General features: G+C 40.5%; 2 protein-coding genes across 19 annotated transcripts in view; both read left to right on the top strand.

Moving 5' to 3' along the window:
* LOC109473773 (FH1/FH2 domain-containing protein 3-like) overlaps window positions 1–1,345 on the top strand; it is a 69,024-nt gene extending 67,679 nt beyond the window's left edge. For all 18 annotated transcript variants that reach the window (XM_019773818.1, XM_019773816.1, XM_019773812.1 and 15 more), the window contains one exon: window positions 398–1,345. In XM_019773818.1, the coding sequence (XP_019629377.1) occupies window positions 398–1,245 (848 nt within the window). In that variant the 3' untranslated portion in view covers window positions 1,246–1,345. The remainder of the gene's footprint in view (window positions 1–397) is intronic.
* Window positions 1,312–14,355, top strand: LOC109473425 (FH1/FH2 domain-containing protein 3-like). The gene is made up of 12 exons (XM_019773284.1): window positions 1,312–1,326; window positions 1,362–1,421; window positions 1,799–1,957; window positions 2,511–2,693; window positions 3,469–3,588; window positions 3,762–3,923; window positions 4,369–4,484; window positions 5,018–5,092; window positions 6,039–6,231; window positions 8,105–8,267; window positions 10,513–10,665; window positions 12,464–14,355. The coding sequence occupies exons 1-12, from the start codon at window positions 1,312–1,314 to the stop codon at window positions 12,547–12,549; spliced, it is 1,485 nt and encodes a 494-aa protein (XP_019628843.1). The 3' UTR covers window positions 12,550–14,355.
* Window positions 14,356–15,704: the final 1,349 nt, after the last annotated feature.

Raw genomic sequence — 15,704 nt, 5'->3', positions numbered from 1 at the left:
CATCCCCAAATTAAACCTTCACTAATCAGTATTGATGATGCAAAGCATGATCCAAAGTAATTTTGTATTCTATGATAAAGTTTTAAAACTGTTTTTAACTCTTATCTTAATAACCCATTAATTTGTAAACTTCTCAATCAATAGTTAATTATTAATAACAAATTAATTTTTTAACTTCTCACTTGATAGTGAATGATTACCCAAAGCTTGAAATATATAACACTTAATGACAAGGTCTAAGACTTGGTTGATGAACTTACTTTAACCTTCTCCTCACTGATTTAGCCTATTGCTTGAAATTTGCCAGCATTGCAGGTTGGTCAGCATGGAGAAGGTTAAAGATGTCTCTTTATGCCTATTGAACAATCCATGATTTTGTAAAATGTTCCTCTTACAGATGAGAGAACAGAGAGTGTCTCTGATGAACCGGTGACACCGACAAGTCCTGACATGGGTCCTGTGTCTCCCACCGGCCAGTCCGGTGGTCTGACCAGCAACAAACGCTGGATGCTGGCCATGTTTTATGCACAAAACAGGGAAGGCAAGATGGGGGATGAGGACGAAGACAGTGATGAATCAAAGGATTCCGAATCGAAAGAAGGAAAGGAAAAGAGAAGACTGTCCATCGAGACGTCGGAGACCATTTCCAGTCGGATGGAAAAGGTACAGCAAAAGCAGAAGGAGGACGTGTCAAGCCCGACGGAAAAGAAACAGCCCGAGATCACGTCCAAGGGGAAAGTCGCTGCTGTTGCGGAGAAATTAAAATCTGGTGCAATACTTGACGAGGAAAAGATGGTGAACGGACTGCAGGCCATGAGGGCGGAGGAGAAGAAGGAGGAGAAGAAACCCCCTCCTCCTCCGCCGAAGAGCGAGCAAGACCAGCTGTGGGAAAACCTGATGAACACGGACAGACAACTTATCATCAAAGACATGGACTTTACGGACTTGATCGGGGATGACGATATGGACGTTCTCTCGCCGTTTCATGGGATGGCGTCATCGACGGACGCGCCGCCGCGCCCGCCACCCAACCTGTTCGGCGGCCCTCCCCCTCCTCCGTGTGTATTCCCAGGTGGAATCCCCCCTCCCCCTCCCCCCTCCCTGGCCATTCCTGGGGGCCCCCACCACCCCCTCCTCCCCCACTCGGCGGGCCCCCTCCACCCCCTGGAGCACCCCCTCCCCCTCCTAAAGCCCCGGGGTCCAGCCACCTGGGGCCTGCGCCCAAGAACAGTGCCATTCCAGTGAAGAAGAAGAAAACGGTGCGGTTATTCTGGAAGGAGGTGAACCACTACGTGCCGCCCACTGTGGCCAATGCTAACAAGGAGAGTCTGTGGGACACCTTGAGAGGTGTGAAGTTTCAGTTGGATACAGACAAGCTGGAGCACCTCTTCGAGTCCAGAACCAAAGAGCAAACTCCAAAGGTAAGTGGCATATATATATTGTGCCAAATGTAGTTGACATATTTTTTTGGCATTGGGGCCTCAAAAAATAACACAATGACTTTCCACTAGCAACATCCAACCCTTCCTTGCAAAAAAAGATTGTATTACTGTATTATAAATTACAAATTACAACGTTATTGCACATCAATTATGCAAGGTTCAAAGAAGCATATATTGCAGCTATATACCACACATATTATGGGACCGATCTACTGTACGTCCTTAAAAGTATGTAGTATCGCATGAGAATTTGCTACATGCATGCTACCAGGACTTCACTGGAAATTGTAATTGCCTTTTCATGCCTGTCTGCATGATTAGTTCATCTGTTACATCTGAAATTTTGCCCACTACAGAAAGTAGGTGAGGGGAAGGGTAAGAATGAGGTGATCGTCCTGGACGCCAAGCGGTCCAATCAGATCAACATCGGGCTGACCAACCTGCCTCCCCCCAGAACCATCAAACAGGCCATCCTCAACATGGACAGTGTGGCCATGAACAGGGAGGGCATCGAGGTATGGTCTTCTCTTGGCTGGCATTGCTTTCATAGGGGTCATTTTTGGGTGTGGGGCTACAAATGACAAAACAAAAGGTCCATTGCAGTAACTTAGGGACCTTCAATGAAGCCCATTTTTTGAACTTGACCTTGGTGTTCACAATGGTAACTTGCCTACCAAAAATCATGAACATCCATTCACAAATACTCATGTAGTTATTCTATAAAAACTACAAACACAAAAGGTCTGTTGCAGTGATGTAGGAACCCCCCATGAGGCCCATTTTTGAACTTGACCTTGGTCTCCACATACAACGGTAACCTGCCTGCCAAAAATCATGAACATCGAACCATGCCTTCAAGAGCTCTCCCACACTATAGCAAAATGATTTCATAGCCTTCTGATGAAGGCAAAAAAGAAACGCAACAGGCCATCCTTTTCCTAGTAGTCATTACTAGAATTTAATGATCAGTGCAGATAGCTTTCTTTTTTTGTGCAGTCAGTTAGCACTGTTTTAGGCTTCAAAACCTGATGCAAGACAACTTAGATGTTCTCATTGTGTCTCCTTCAGATGATTCTTAAGATGATCCCGTCTGACGAAGAGAAGACGAAGATCCAGGAGGCCCAGATGCAGAACCCTGACACGCCGCTAGGGGCAGCGGAGCAGTTCCTCCTCACCCTGTCCTCCATCAGTGAACTCACAGCCAGACTCAACTTCTGGGCTTTCAAACTGGACTATGAGACCATGGAACAGGTCAGGAAAATAGGAAACATACATTGTAGACAAAGCATGAAAGTTCAATATTTGGACTGGGTCAATGAATGTTACCAAAGGGGACAGGGAAACACAGTTAGCACCAGGAACAGGGAAACACAGTCAGCACCAGGGACAGGGAAACACAGTCAGCACCAGGGACAGGGAAACACAGCACTAGGGACAGGGAAACACAGTCAGCACCAGGGATAGGAAAAAACAGTCAGCACTAGGGATAGGGAAACACAGTCAGCACCAGGGACAGGGAAGCACAGTCAGCACCAGGGACAGGGAAACACAGTCAGCACCAGGGACAGGGAAACACAGTCAGCACCAGGGACAGGGAAACACAGTCAGCACCAGGGACAGGGAAACACAGTCAGTACCAGGGAAAGGGAAACACAGTCAGTACCAGGGACATGGAAACACAGTCAGTACCAGGGACAGGGAAACACAGTTAGCAGCAAGGACAGGGAAGCACAGTCAGTACTAGGGACAGGGAAACACAGTCAGCACTAGGGACAGGGAACACAGTCAGCACCAGGGACAGGGAAACACAGTCAGCACCAGGGACAGGGAAACACAGTCAGTACTAGGGACAGGGAAATACAGTCAGCACCAGAGACAGGGAAACACAGTCAGTACCAGGGACAGGGAAACACAGTCAGCACCGGGGACATGATAGTTCCTTTTGCTGTTACCAATCTATATGCTGTATGTCTGTGCTACTACCTAACATGGATGCTAACATATGCTAACATTTTTTTTGCTACAGGAAGTTGCAGAGCCCCTTATGGACTTAAAAGAGGCCATGGAACAGCTCAAGAACAACAAGACTCTAAGATACATACTGGCCACTCTCCTAGCCATTGGCAACTTCCTCAATGGTGCTCAGGTAGGTGCATCAACTCGAAAAAGTTGTCTTCTGTTTGAACTTCATGGAGACCTTCCCAGACCACTGGAAATGCCGCTAGAAGCATGTTTTGATGATAACAAGCTATGCCATTACAATTATTAGTAATTATAGTTGCTGTTATACAAATGATAACATTTAATGTTTTCCCATAGTGTAAGGGGTTCCAGTTGGACTACCTAGCGAAGGTACCCGAGGTGAAAGACACGGTACATAAGCAGTCCCTGCTGTACCACCTGTGTACCATGGTCATGGAGAAGTTTCCAGAGTCCACAGACCTCTACTCAGAAATAGGTGCTGTCACAAGATCATCTAAGGTATGTGTGGGACAGGAGCACAACACAGTAAAATTCCCCTCTTTTACATGTTAATTGAATGATTTTACATTTCCTTCTGTAATTACATGTACTGTGTCTTCGTGTGTATGTGTGTGTTTATTAACATGATAACTTGAGAAGGCTTTCATGGATTGTCTTGATATTTGGTAGGTGGGTAGGTCTTGATGAGACCTCAAAACAGATTTTGGGCCCCCTGGCGGCTTATCATGCTACTGCAGTAGAATTTCTGGATTTGATATCTCATGATCTGCACATGATAGGGTCATGAAATTTACATTGTAGATAGCTCTTGTGCTGGGGATGAAGTGAAATGAGTTTGAGCCCCCTAGCTGCTTGCTCCGGAACTGCAGGGTCAATGTAGTGTGATGTCGATAATCCTATCATGGTAATAATCATTTCTATGTTTTTGATGATTGTCTGACAGGTTGACTTTGAACTGCTGACCTTGAATCTTGCCAAGATGGAAAAGCAGTGCAGGGCATCGTGGGACAACCTGAAGGCCATTGCTAAACACAACATGGCTTCCCCTATGAAAAACAAGTACGTTACAACAGAATGATAGGTCCTTTTTTCAACAAACATAATTATCTGTTTAAAGTTAAAACCTCTGGTCCAACACAACAAGTTCTCTCACCTAGAGCTTTCGACCAGTCACTCTGGTCTTCCTCAGTAGACTGACCAAGTGAGGCTTGTCACATGGCTTCTTTGAAGTGTGACGTCAACACTGGGTCAAAGGTATCTGGTAGACGATGTCGGCCCCCGTCGCAGTTAAGTGAATGGTGGTGGGCCCTGATGTAATAGCGTCTTTCACCCCTCTCAGGAAGTAGTCTTGTTCAGGGTCCAAAATCCTTACAGTGTCAAGTGAAACGATAATTATCTTTTTTACATTGGACAATTTGGGGACCATATTTCACCTTTGTTACGGCAACTGTGTCTAGTTCTGATCACCAACTTCGTAGAAGGATGATATACCATGTAAGGCTTTAGAGAGAGATGGAGGAAAAAATAATTTTCTATTTTGTCACAGGAGGTTATATACAGTGAGTATCATAATGATTGTTTTTTTCTTGCAGATTAACAGAGTTCTTGAAGGACTGTACAGAGAGAATAGCCATTCTAAAGATTGTACATAGAAGAGTTATCAACAGGTAAGACTTAGTCATGTCAGTTTTTTACTTGTCTTAACACAGAAATCCCTTCACCTCTGGAAGTCTTTGCACTGTTAACATGTTACAATATTATCCATGCTCGTAAGAAAATTCAAACTCTACTACTGGATCAGTTACGGATTTTTAATTTATTTCCGGACGTTTCTAGTTACTTGTATATAAGAGTGAATCGGTTCTCTGTTCATTTGTGACGCTGAAGAAGAGTGATGGATGTCACTCGAAACGTCCGGAAATAAATAAAAAATCCGTAACTGATCCAGTAGTAGAGTTTGAATTTTCTTACGAGTATCGTTTACCTGGATGTCTAACCTTCATCAACGTAATATTATCCATGATTTGCATGAGTATTATGTCAACTCCCATAACTGAGCTGGATACCCAAGAACACTCCATTAAAACAAAACAATCCAGTACTGTTATTGTATTATTATTCTTAAGAATGTCTTGAAGATGTGGCTATCTGAAGTGTCCATCACTCAGGGATTACTGATGCTACCTTGGTAGATCTCTTTTAAATTCACTTTCTTAATGTAGCAGTACAAAAATGTATTTGTATGTTCAGTATACAGCACTGTATTAGACAAATTCTTTATTGACACAACAAAAAGTACAGGGACTTTTGTATGGTCTACAACTAAAGATCTAACAAAGCTAAATACATGTGTGGATAACGTCATCCTATGTACAGAATACATGTATATGTATGCTGTAACAATTATAAAGGTCTAACTATTCTCTAACATGTGGTCTCTATGATTGAAACATTCTTTAATGTATTTTCCTATTTGAATACTGTATTAATTATCTACCCTGATAATGTAATTGAATTTATCTATAGGGTCTAACGTATTGAAATCAATTGAACAGGCGGAAAGAGTGTACATAGATCGAAAAGTCCATCACTTACATCCTTTCCTTTCTCCAGATTCAACAAGTTGTTAATCTTCACGGGGATGACACCCCAGGCCATCAAGGACACCAACATCAACCAGTTCTGTAAGACCATCAGTGAGTTTGCCCTGGAGTACCGCACCACTCGAGAGAGGGTTCTACAGCAGCAGAAGAAGAAGGCCAACCAGAGAGAGAGGAACAAGACCAGGGGCAAGATGATCACTGATGTGGGTGTCTCATCTTGTACTTTTCTCTGAACTATAGAAAATGCTTTAAGTTAAAACTTTATTTGGTCCAACACAAAACATTCTCTAACCTAGAGCTTTCGACCAGTCACTCTGGTCTTCCTCAGTAGACTGACCCAGTGAGGTTTGTCACGTAGCTTCTTTGAAGTGTGATGTCAACACTGGGTCAAAGGTATCTGGTAGACGATGTCAGCCCCCGTCGTGGTTCAGTGAAGGGTGGTGGGCCCTGATGTAAGATACGTCTGCCAGACATCTTTGGCCCAGTGTTGACATCACACTTCAAAGAAGCAACGTGACAAGCCTCACTGGGTCAGTCTAGTGAGGAAGACCAGAGTGAAAGTTCTAGGTGAGAGAACTTTCTGTGTTAGACCAAAAGTCTTAATTTTAAACATGTAACTACCAACAATCTGATCTTTCATGATAGTATAGAAAATGCATTTTGCTGTAATGTACACTACTGTTATACAATGTTTAATATAATGCAAGGCTCTTTGTGGCTATGATACATAAGGAACAACAATATGCTACAAGAACATGTTATGTAATGCATTGTTCATTGTAGTGTTTCTTGCCTAAATGTTGTATTCTGTCCATGTCTGTCCTTAATGTTGTCATTGTTTGAAAGGAACAACAAAAAGTCCAAACAGCAAAATCATAACTCATATACACTGTACCAGTAAATTGGCAAAAGAGTGAAATTGTATTTTTCAAAACGGGTTGCGCAAAGACAATATGGTTCACTAAATATGACTGGGCATGTTTTCCCAAGAACTGTAGATGTACATGTACAAGTCATGATTGTACATGTATCTACTAGTAGATGCATGATGTTTGGATACAAAATGGCAAACAAAGACTGAGAATCAAACTGACAGAAACCACTGTTCTCATTCTGTCATTACCTTCCAACCATCAGGAGTTTGGACGGAGGTTCCCAGAAGCACATGCAGATTTATCTCAGATGATGGTGAGACATGATGGTGCACATGGGGTCTGTGTAGTGTACATGTATAACTGTGTTGGTGTCAGGTTTATTTTCCAGGTAGCTTTGCCTCTCTCTCTCACCTGTGTTGCCTCTGCACCTGTTGTCATATCTGGTTAAGGCCACACCAATTTACTTTGTTGGTTTCGTCTTCATTTTTTTCTGATTTGCAAAAAAAAAAAAGATTCTGGTTCTGAATCAACTCAAAAATGCTCATATTTTGCTCCCAACAGTTGAGGAAAGTTATTTTCTTCCTAGTTGTTGTAGTTTTTCAATCTATCAATGCAGTGGTTTGATTAAAAGTTCAAAATTCGTTGTTTCAATATTAACACAGCCTTTTGTGTTGACTTCATGGCTCCAATTGTAGCATTTGGGACTATAATAGGATGCCTAGACCTGTTTTTATTTTTATAGCCCTGTTGCTTCATATTTTTAGTGAAAAAATCTGAGAACCAACAAATTAAATTGGTGTGGCCTAAAGACTGTGTTTTATGATTGTACAATGTTATGCTACTGCACTTTGGTGAAAGGGCTGTTACATAATCCACCTTTACTGGTTGTTCCCTTTTTGACTTGTGGCTTTCTGAGTACATTATATAACTACAGTTCAGCTTTCTTTTTGATGTCATATTGATGTTTTGGCATACATGTAGCAGGTCACTATGCTGTGGCTATGTAAAGAAATTGTGCTAGGAGGAAAGTCTTTTTGCATGCCTATATAGTCCACAAGTCAAAATAGGGCAGATTTTGTAAACTGTTAGACATGGTCACTGCAGGTTGGGCTGTAAGGTAAGGATATGAACTGTTGAGTCACATGTTTGAAGGAGAAAAATACAAACATGTCTAAGACTTGTAATCCTTGCCTCTCTGTAGACCAAGAACTTTGCTGGAAAGTCTAAGAAAGAGAAGAAGGAGGAGGAAGAGGCCAACGCCCTGAAGGCCGTTCTGAAACACAGTGCAATGAACGGGGAGGTCAACCTCAACACCTCCATGGAGCCCCGGCTTAGAACCCGTGGCAAGTCTACTGGGGAAGCAAGTAAGTCTCACACACCTGTACCCACACTCTTCCTTATGTCCCTGGAGATTTCAGAAAAGAATTTATGACTGAATGTCTTACTGCATTTTTGTTAGACTTTCCGTTTTTTTTGTCTCTTGCTGACTGAAAAATGCCGTCGAGTGTAGAACAGTTACTTCAATAAGTAAAGAGATTCTTTTTAAACAACCAAGTTTTTTATTCAGCCGACGTTTCGGTGACCGTCTGTCACCTTCCTCAGGGCAATTCTAACTGGTTCACATTGCATTGCATTGTAGATACATGTATGTGAATATTGTGCATTTGGGAATGCATCTATAGCAGTGACACCTGTGCTGCAGTGCAATGTGAACCAGTTAGAATTGCCCTGAAAAAGGTGACAGACGGTCACCGAAACGTTGGCTGAATAAAAGACTTGGTTGTGTAAAAAAAGTCTCTTTACTCAGTGTCTTACCAACCTGATGAAACTGTTCACGGAAGTTACTTCAATAGAAGTGGTAGACGACTGTTAGCATAGTGAGGACATTGCTACATTATTATGCATTGTTCAGGGCAGAAGTTCTGTATGCACATAAGACCACGCCAATGTTAGTTCTCGGATTTTTTCAGAAAAAATCTGAAGTGACAGGCAGAAAAACAATTAAAACAGGTCTAGGCATCCTATTATAGCCTCAAATGCTTTGATAGGAGCCATGAAGTCAACACAAAAGGCTAGGTTAAAACAACTATAAAGAAAAGGACTTTCCTCAACTGTTGGGGGCAAAATATGAGCATCTTTGAGTTGATTCAGAACCAGAATTTTTTTTTTGCAAATCAGAAAAAAATGAAGAGGCGAATCCAAGAACCAACAAATTAAATTGGTGTGGTCTAAGCTTAGAACCTCTAGATTTGGCTCTGAAAGAGGATGGACCTACAATTATGTACTGCAGACAATTTTTCCTGAGTTACTCCAAGGTTTTGTGATGTTTTGTTTGGGGACTTTCCTGAATGTATCTTCACACAGCTACGGTGTATGGACCCAGACTTGCTTAACTGGGACGTGTACTTTTGTTGTGGTAACCACTGTTTACTCCCTGTGTGTCCCCTCCCTTCAGAAAACTCCACCAAGGAACCCAACTTTGTAAAGAAAATGTTCTCTGGAGGTATTGGAACGTAACTTATGTTGATTCTAAATGGTGGCGGCTACTAACCCATGTGCATGTCCTGTTATTGGGATCAGACCGTGTTGAACTGCAGCTCAGCAAACTTCAAATCGATCAATCAATCAACCAATCAGTCAATCAATCAATCAATCAATCTTTATTTGAATCAATTTAGCGGGGTAGTACAACTTAATATGATACAAAAATCAACATATTCTGGTCTGGTCAGGAATAGTTTGATTTTTGCATGTATTGACAGTTTTTATATTTAATATTTTGCACTTCTGAAAACCCAAACATCATGGTGTTTTGTGTTTATGAAACCCAAGTTTCTCATAGATTTTTTTTCAACTTTTGGACAACCTACAGTATCCATCCTATGCCAGTAAGCTGAAGTGCATTTCAAACTCAGTACTCCCTTGTTTGTTTCACACAGACTTCTTTTATTCTTCCCTGGACCTGGACTAACATGATCAATTGTGGTTTATAATCTCCCCTGTGAAGTTTTTTAGATATCACACATGTACATCCTCTGTCTAACCTCACTGTTCCAGCATGCATGCAGTTTGCAGTGTTTACAGACCCACATGACACAACAGCACCTGTTTCCCTGCATGTTCTTGATTGTTAGCAAACCTTTTACTGTTTTTTAGAGGTTCTTTGAGATGTCAAATACCAATCTATGACTAGCGACCAGTCAGTTTGGCACAATATTACAGTGCCCTGCACACGTATGGTTTGTATCTTTAAATACAGACAATTGTGCGAGATAGCCTCATGACACTGTCTTAATGCGTTTGATGATAGTAGTGTTACATGTATGTGCCATGTGTAATTATTCTATTTGAGTTGATCCCATTGCAAATTTGGCTTATCTACAAAACCTAGGCTTGATTTTAACATCAGAGAACCAAAAGGAAAACCCTTTTTGATACAACTGTAATCCTTTTAAATAATGACAATTATATAGACAATGAAATTTGTGCTCAAGGGTATAATGTACCTATTAGTAACAGTGATATACAATGTCATGTACTTTACTTAATGTAGTTAAATCTGTTGTGTTGTGTGCTATGGAGGTGTAACAGTGACCATGTCTTCCTCAGGACGCAGCAGTGGGTCTTCACGTGCGAAGGACGCCGACCCAGACGACAACACGGAGGAGATCATGGAGAGGCTGGTGAAGACGGCGACAAACCCCGGAACTCGCCTCATCCCCAGGGAGAGGAAGAGGGCGCGACAAGTCAACAGAAAATCATGTGAGTACAATGTAACCATCAGGTCACGATTTATGGTCAGGCCTAGGAAAAAAATGTTGTGTTTCCTGTTTCCCGACCAACCCTACAAAAACCTGCCAACCCTAGACTTTTTTTGGGGGTGGACCCCTGCAAGGGACATAACTAATTAATTTTTCCAGCTGATCAACCTTTTCTAGCTCCATGATCAGACACCTGAGTGATAAAATGTCGTACAATTGATTTTCTAACATTGACGTTGAAAATAAAAGTGTCCTCATGCAAGTTTTACTTTGTTAAACTGTATTCAAATTTGTATAAGTTGGACCCCTATATAGATATCACTGAAGTCTAAAAAAAAGAAAGAAAGAAAAAGATAATCTCTACCTACCGACTCAAATTTTTTCAGGACTGAAACAGGGAACACGACATTTTTTTTCTTTGGCCTCATGCTATATGATACAAGTCCTGGAGTTTTCTTTTACACAACCAAGATGGTCTCACCTTGCTTATGTTTCGGTGTCTATCAGACACCTTCCTCAGAGCTTCTGACTGAAGTTCTGCTTCTCACCGCTATATGTAGCCAATGTGGTTGTAGGATTTTCACCTCAAAATCACTAACTGCATCGGCTACATGTAGCGGTGAGAAGTATAACTCCAGTTAGAAGCTCTGAGACACCAAAACGTAAGCAAGACAATCTTGGTTGTGTAAAAGAAAACTGACTCTTGTATCCTATAGATTACCAACCTGATGAAACGTTTTTTCAGAAGCTTGTTTTCACCATTTTTCACTTGTTTCGTGTCTTTCTCATGCCCTACCAGTGAAAACATGTAGCACTTAAAAGTCTTGTAAAACAAGTAAAAAACAAGCTGAAGTCATCCATCTGCTCACTGATTCAGATTTTCCAAGTTTTAAAGAGAAATACAGTATCACTACATTGTAACAGGTTTACAGTAGTTGTAGATTGTAGACTGATGATTTGAGTATGCATGGTTCCTCTTCAGATTATGCCCATTCCTCTACAGTATCTTGGCTATCACCCATGTCACTTATCTTTTATCTTTCTATCTAGCATCCCCACAATGAGTTCTTACAGAGAATGTTTTTAAACTGTACTTCTTTATTCTGTGGAATTTTCTGACACACATGTACAACTTTATTTTCTCTCCCCTCTTTCTATTAGACTCTTATTCTTAAATTCATAGCTAGAAAATTAACTTCTTTCAAAGGAAAGCTGATATATTTTCACCATTACTAGTTTTCAAGTTAATACTAGTTATAGAACTTATAAGCAATAATTTTTTTTATTATGTATAGTGCTGTATTGATCATAGTAAGCACCACTACATCATATACAGCTTGGCATGCAGCGTTTTAATTTCTAGTTTATAACGTTAGTTAGTATGAAATATTTACATTTTGTGTTCTTCTCTTACAATTTTTTCATGTCTTAATTGTCCTGGTAGTGCAGCTACCTGTAAGTAGTTTACTTATCATTTGCCTATAACACTCTGTTCCAAAAATTGAATAGAAAATAGAGGACTTTCAGTAAGTGTCTTATTGATACACCTCTAAAAATTCTTATTTGGTTTGAGGCATGCAAGTTTTTCTGTCGTTCAAAATTAGTTACGAAGTTTTGCCTGTTGATTCCACACAAATTTATCAACTGAAAAGGTGGAAACCACTAGAAAAAGGTGATTTTTGTTAAAGTTTATAATAACTTACAGCATGTTAACACTGACGGCCACTGACCCAGTTTGGAGCTTGTCTGTGCTTCTGTAGTAGCTCTGCTTTTACCTAACGCTTCCTTCCTCACCACAGTACGCAGAACACTGAAGAGCGGGCTCAGCGAACAGGAGTCCAAGGCACTAGGCATCACGTCCAAAAGCAACCCGGTCAACATATAGGTGTACTGATCCTTACTCCCTGTGCCAGGTTCACGTATGCCTACGATCTCCCAGCTTCAAACCACCCTCTATTGATTCTAGTAACTTAAACTGTTTTCTGGAAAGTACAAAATTTCTGTGCTGTAAATGATGTGAAATAATTTCTTGGCAAAATCAATTAGGAATTAAACTTATGGCAGTCACATCTTGATGATGACATTTTTGGAATATATGCATGGGGGTGTGTTGTAGCTGAGAGTTCTTTAGGTCCATTGTAAGGTATCCAAGCAAAGGTACTGAGCATTGATTGTGATCTCTTGTTGTTTGTGTCAGTGTAAAATTATTTTATGTGTGGAATCAATTGTCCATTCTTTGTTATTTGCGATGTTGCACTCAAAATGTCCACTCGCTCTTAGCTGTCATTCAGAGCCTTTGCTTGGATGCAAACTGTATTGAAAGGTACATGTATAATGGCTCAGAAATAACTATAATCTGGAGACAGATTTAATGTTTATTAGGTGCCAGCCATGACATGGCAAGACAAGAAAAAAAACAGCAAAAATGGTATTACTGTGCTGAATTGACTTTTAGACGGTTGTATATTCTCACCTTACTTCACTGTAAAGATGCTGATTTTACATGTATGCTAAGTGACACCTAAGTATGGGACTGTGCAGGTTGACATTGTTGTAACTAAGATTGCTCTGTATATGCTGGCTTGTTTGTAACTTAAAAACAGAATAGACGAAAGCGTGAACTCTGCATATGCTTGCCGGGATGGGAAGTATGTTTTACTCTGAGGAACTTCAATGACGTTTACCATGCTTTTAAAGGAGGCAGGTTTTTTCTGTACAGTAGCTTTTATCGTTGAATTTCATAAATTTTTAACATCGCTGAAAATGCAGCTTTAATGATGGCCTTGGGGGTAGAAATACTACCAATATTCAAATCAGCAAGCACTTGTAAATTTATGGGAACAGGTAATATTGTTGTTATATGTAGAAATCATGAAAAAAGTCATTACCATGACGTTTGGAACAGTACTAAATGAATTTCGACAGGCCCCGAAAACGGAGCACGATTTTTTGATAATGTTCTATAATTATATTATAGCAGGATAGTGCCTTTGCCTTTTTAAGATAACTAATATATTGCCATAGAGTTGTTTGATGAGTGAATTGTAGAATAATAATAACTATAGTGTTTTAAGAGTGTACTGAATGTTTATAAATAATTATGGACAACTATCTTAATTGTAGATACTGATATGGAGGAAACTGTGATATAGACAATTTTAATGTGTATGATTGTGCAAGGCCTGCGCACAGATTTTAGACATTTTCATGCCTTAAAACAGCGAATTTGCACACCGCAGGCTATATGAGGTGCTTGTATGTATCCATTTTAATGTATTTCAAAGTCAACATAGACCATTTTTTCATGCTACCAATGGTTTAGATTTCACTTCAAAATCTTAACGTTGTTGCTTGACTGTGTATTAATTGTACAGAATATTATGCGACAAAGGTTCGCAATATTGTATAGCTTATTATTAAGAAGGGAAATGGAACAGTTGGTTGAAACGCTGAGAAGAAGTAATGGCGAGGAAGAATATGATTTCTTACTTACTAGTTTGGTCTTTGCAGTCTACAGTGTATGTTAGAGTGGTGGCAGACACTGTTGCCACATTGCCAGGTAGCCAGGCTGTGTAGACATGTGCTGCTACATTTGTTGCAAAGTTTCCACGTTATAAGCTCCACGCTGTACCATATGAAAAAGCCATAGCAGATAAACCAAACGGACAGAATTAAAAATTCTGAAAATCAATCTGGTGTCTTTGTTGTGAAACATTTTTTTGTTTAAGCTACCAGACAGAGTACAATAGCCCAATAGGTACGTGTTGCTTATAAACCAGCCTGGTATGTTGACTTCATGGCTCATATTGCAACATTTCCGGCTATCATGGGGTGCCTTAGCCTGTTTTTTTTTTATTTCGCCATGTCATCGTACAAAACAGTTGCAAAGTAAGCCAAATTAATACCGCAAGTTGCAAAAAAAAGACGAAAACGTAAAGAAATGAATTTGAAGAGTAGATTATTCACCATACCATACTCTGTGTCATTTGTTCAACCTTCATAACCACGTAGATTTCATAATGAAAGCAACTTTTTTTTTCAAAACTTTGTTTTATTTGCACACTCGCATCAGTTTTGGGGTCCCCAGTGGATGTCATCCATATAATCAAATCAACATTTCCTAAATATTTGCATTGAGTTGTTACTTATGCTGCTGCCATCAATCACATTTGGCATTTGGCCAATTCTGGCTACTCTCCAAGCTTGGAGAGTAAATTCTGGCTGTAGATTCAGAACCAATTTGAGACAGCTCAATCTTGTACAACATAAGTTCAAGTATAAGCCCTTTACTTTGTGACTACGTACGACGATCGTGCAGTGAGTGTGACACTTTCCAGTGATAGGAACTCAAACTCAGTCATGGAAATTTGTATATGTAACGTTACATGTGAACTCGCAATTCATCTCATGAGCTGCGATGAGTTTGTATCGAATAATAAACCATTCTATATTATTCTTAAGTTATACATCAAAACGTGATTTTGCGATGAGCTGATCGCTTGCAGAAGTGGTCACAGTCTTTGCAGAAGTGTCGATCTCATTACCATATGAATGGCAACCAAGCAGATGCATGGTGGAAGGTAAAATCGTAACAGCTCGGGGATAGCCATAGTTATACGCCTGCCAGAGGCTCTGTTTCCCATTCATATGATATTGAGAATGACACCGAAAAATTAACAAATTGATTTCCTTCGTACATTCTTCGTCAGTGCGATAATATTCAGTTTGTTGTCATGAAGAAAAGACCAGGTTCAAACTGAAGCTATCCCTGTCCTTGGTGCTGAAAGCCATCCCCACATAATGCCCCCCTCCCCTGTTCGTTGTAATATTACGCCGTTGCCGAGCATTTTCACCTCTCCTAACCTCATAAATCGGCTCCTTTTCTCTGTAAAGGCATTTCGTACAACTCTGTAGCTTATCTGGGGGAATATAATCGCCCACAATAGTCCCGTTCGTCCGAAAATCCTTCGTAACTTCAGTTGTAAAGCGGCTTTATGGTTTCAAGTCGGTTGCCCATATTTGGTCGTAAAGTGACACGTC

The sequence above is a fragment of the Branchiostoma belcheri genome, unplaced genomic scaffold, assembly GCF_001625305.1.
Source record: "Branchiostoma belcheri isolate BF01 breed outbred unplaced genomic scaffold, Haploidv18h27 scaffold3, whole genome shotgun sequence".
Taxonomy (NCBI): Eukaryota; Metazoa; Chordata; class Leptocardii; order Amphioxiformes; family Branchiostomatidae; genus Branchiostoma; species Branchiostoma belcheri.
This window is presented reverse-complemented; position numbering and strand designations above follow the sequence as displayed.

Excerpts from the sequence above, each read along its gene's own strand:
- LOC109473425 (XM_019773284.1), top strand. Across the intron at positions 1,422-1,798 it reads CCAAAGAGCAAACTCCAAAG|AAAGTAGGTGAGGGGAAGGG; the intron begins GTAAGTGGCATA and ends TGCCCACTACAG. Across the intron at positions 3,924-4,368 it reads CTGTCACAAGATCATCTAAG|GTTGACTTTGAACTGCTGAC; the intron begins GTATGTGTGGGA and ends ATTGTCTGACAG.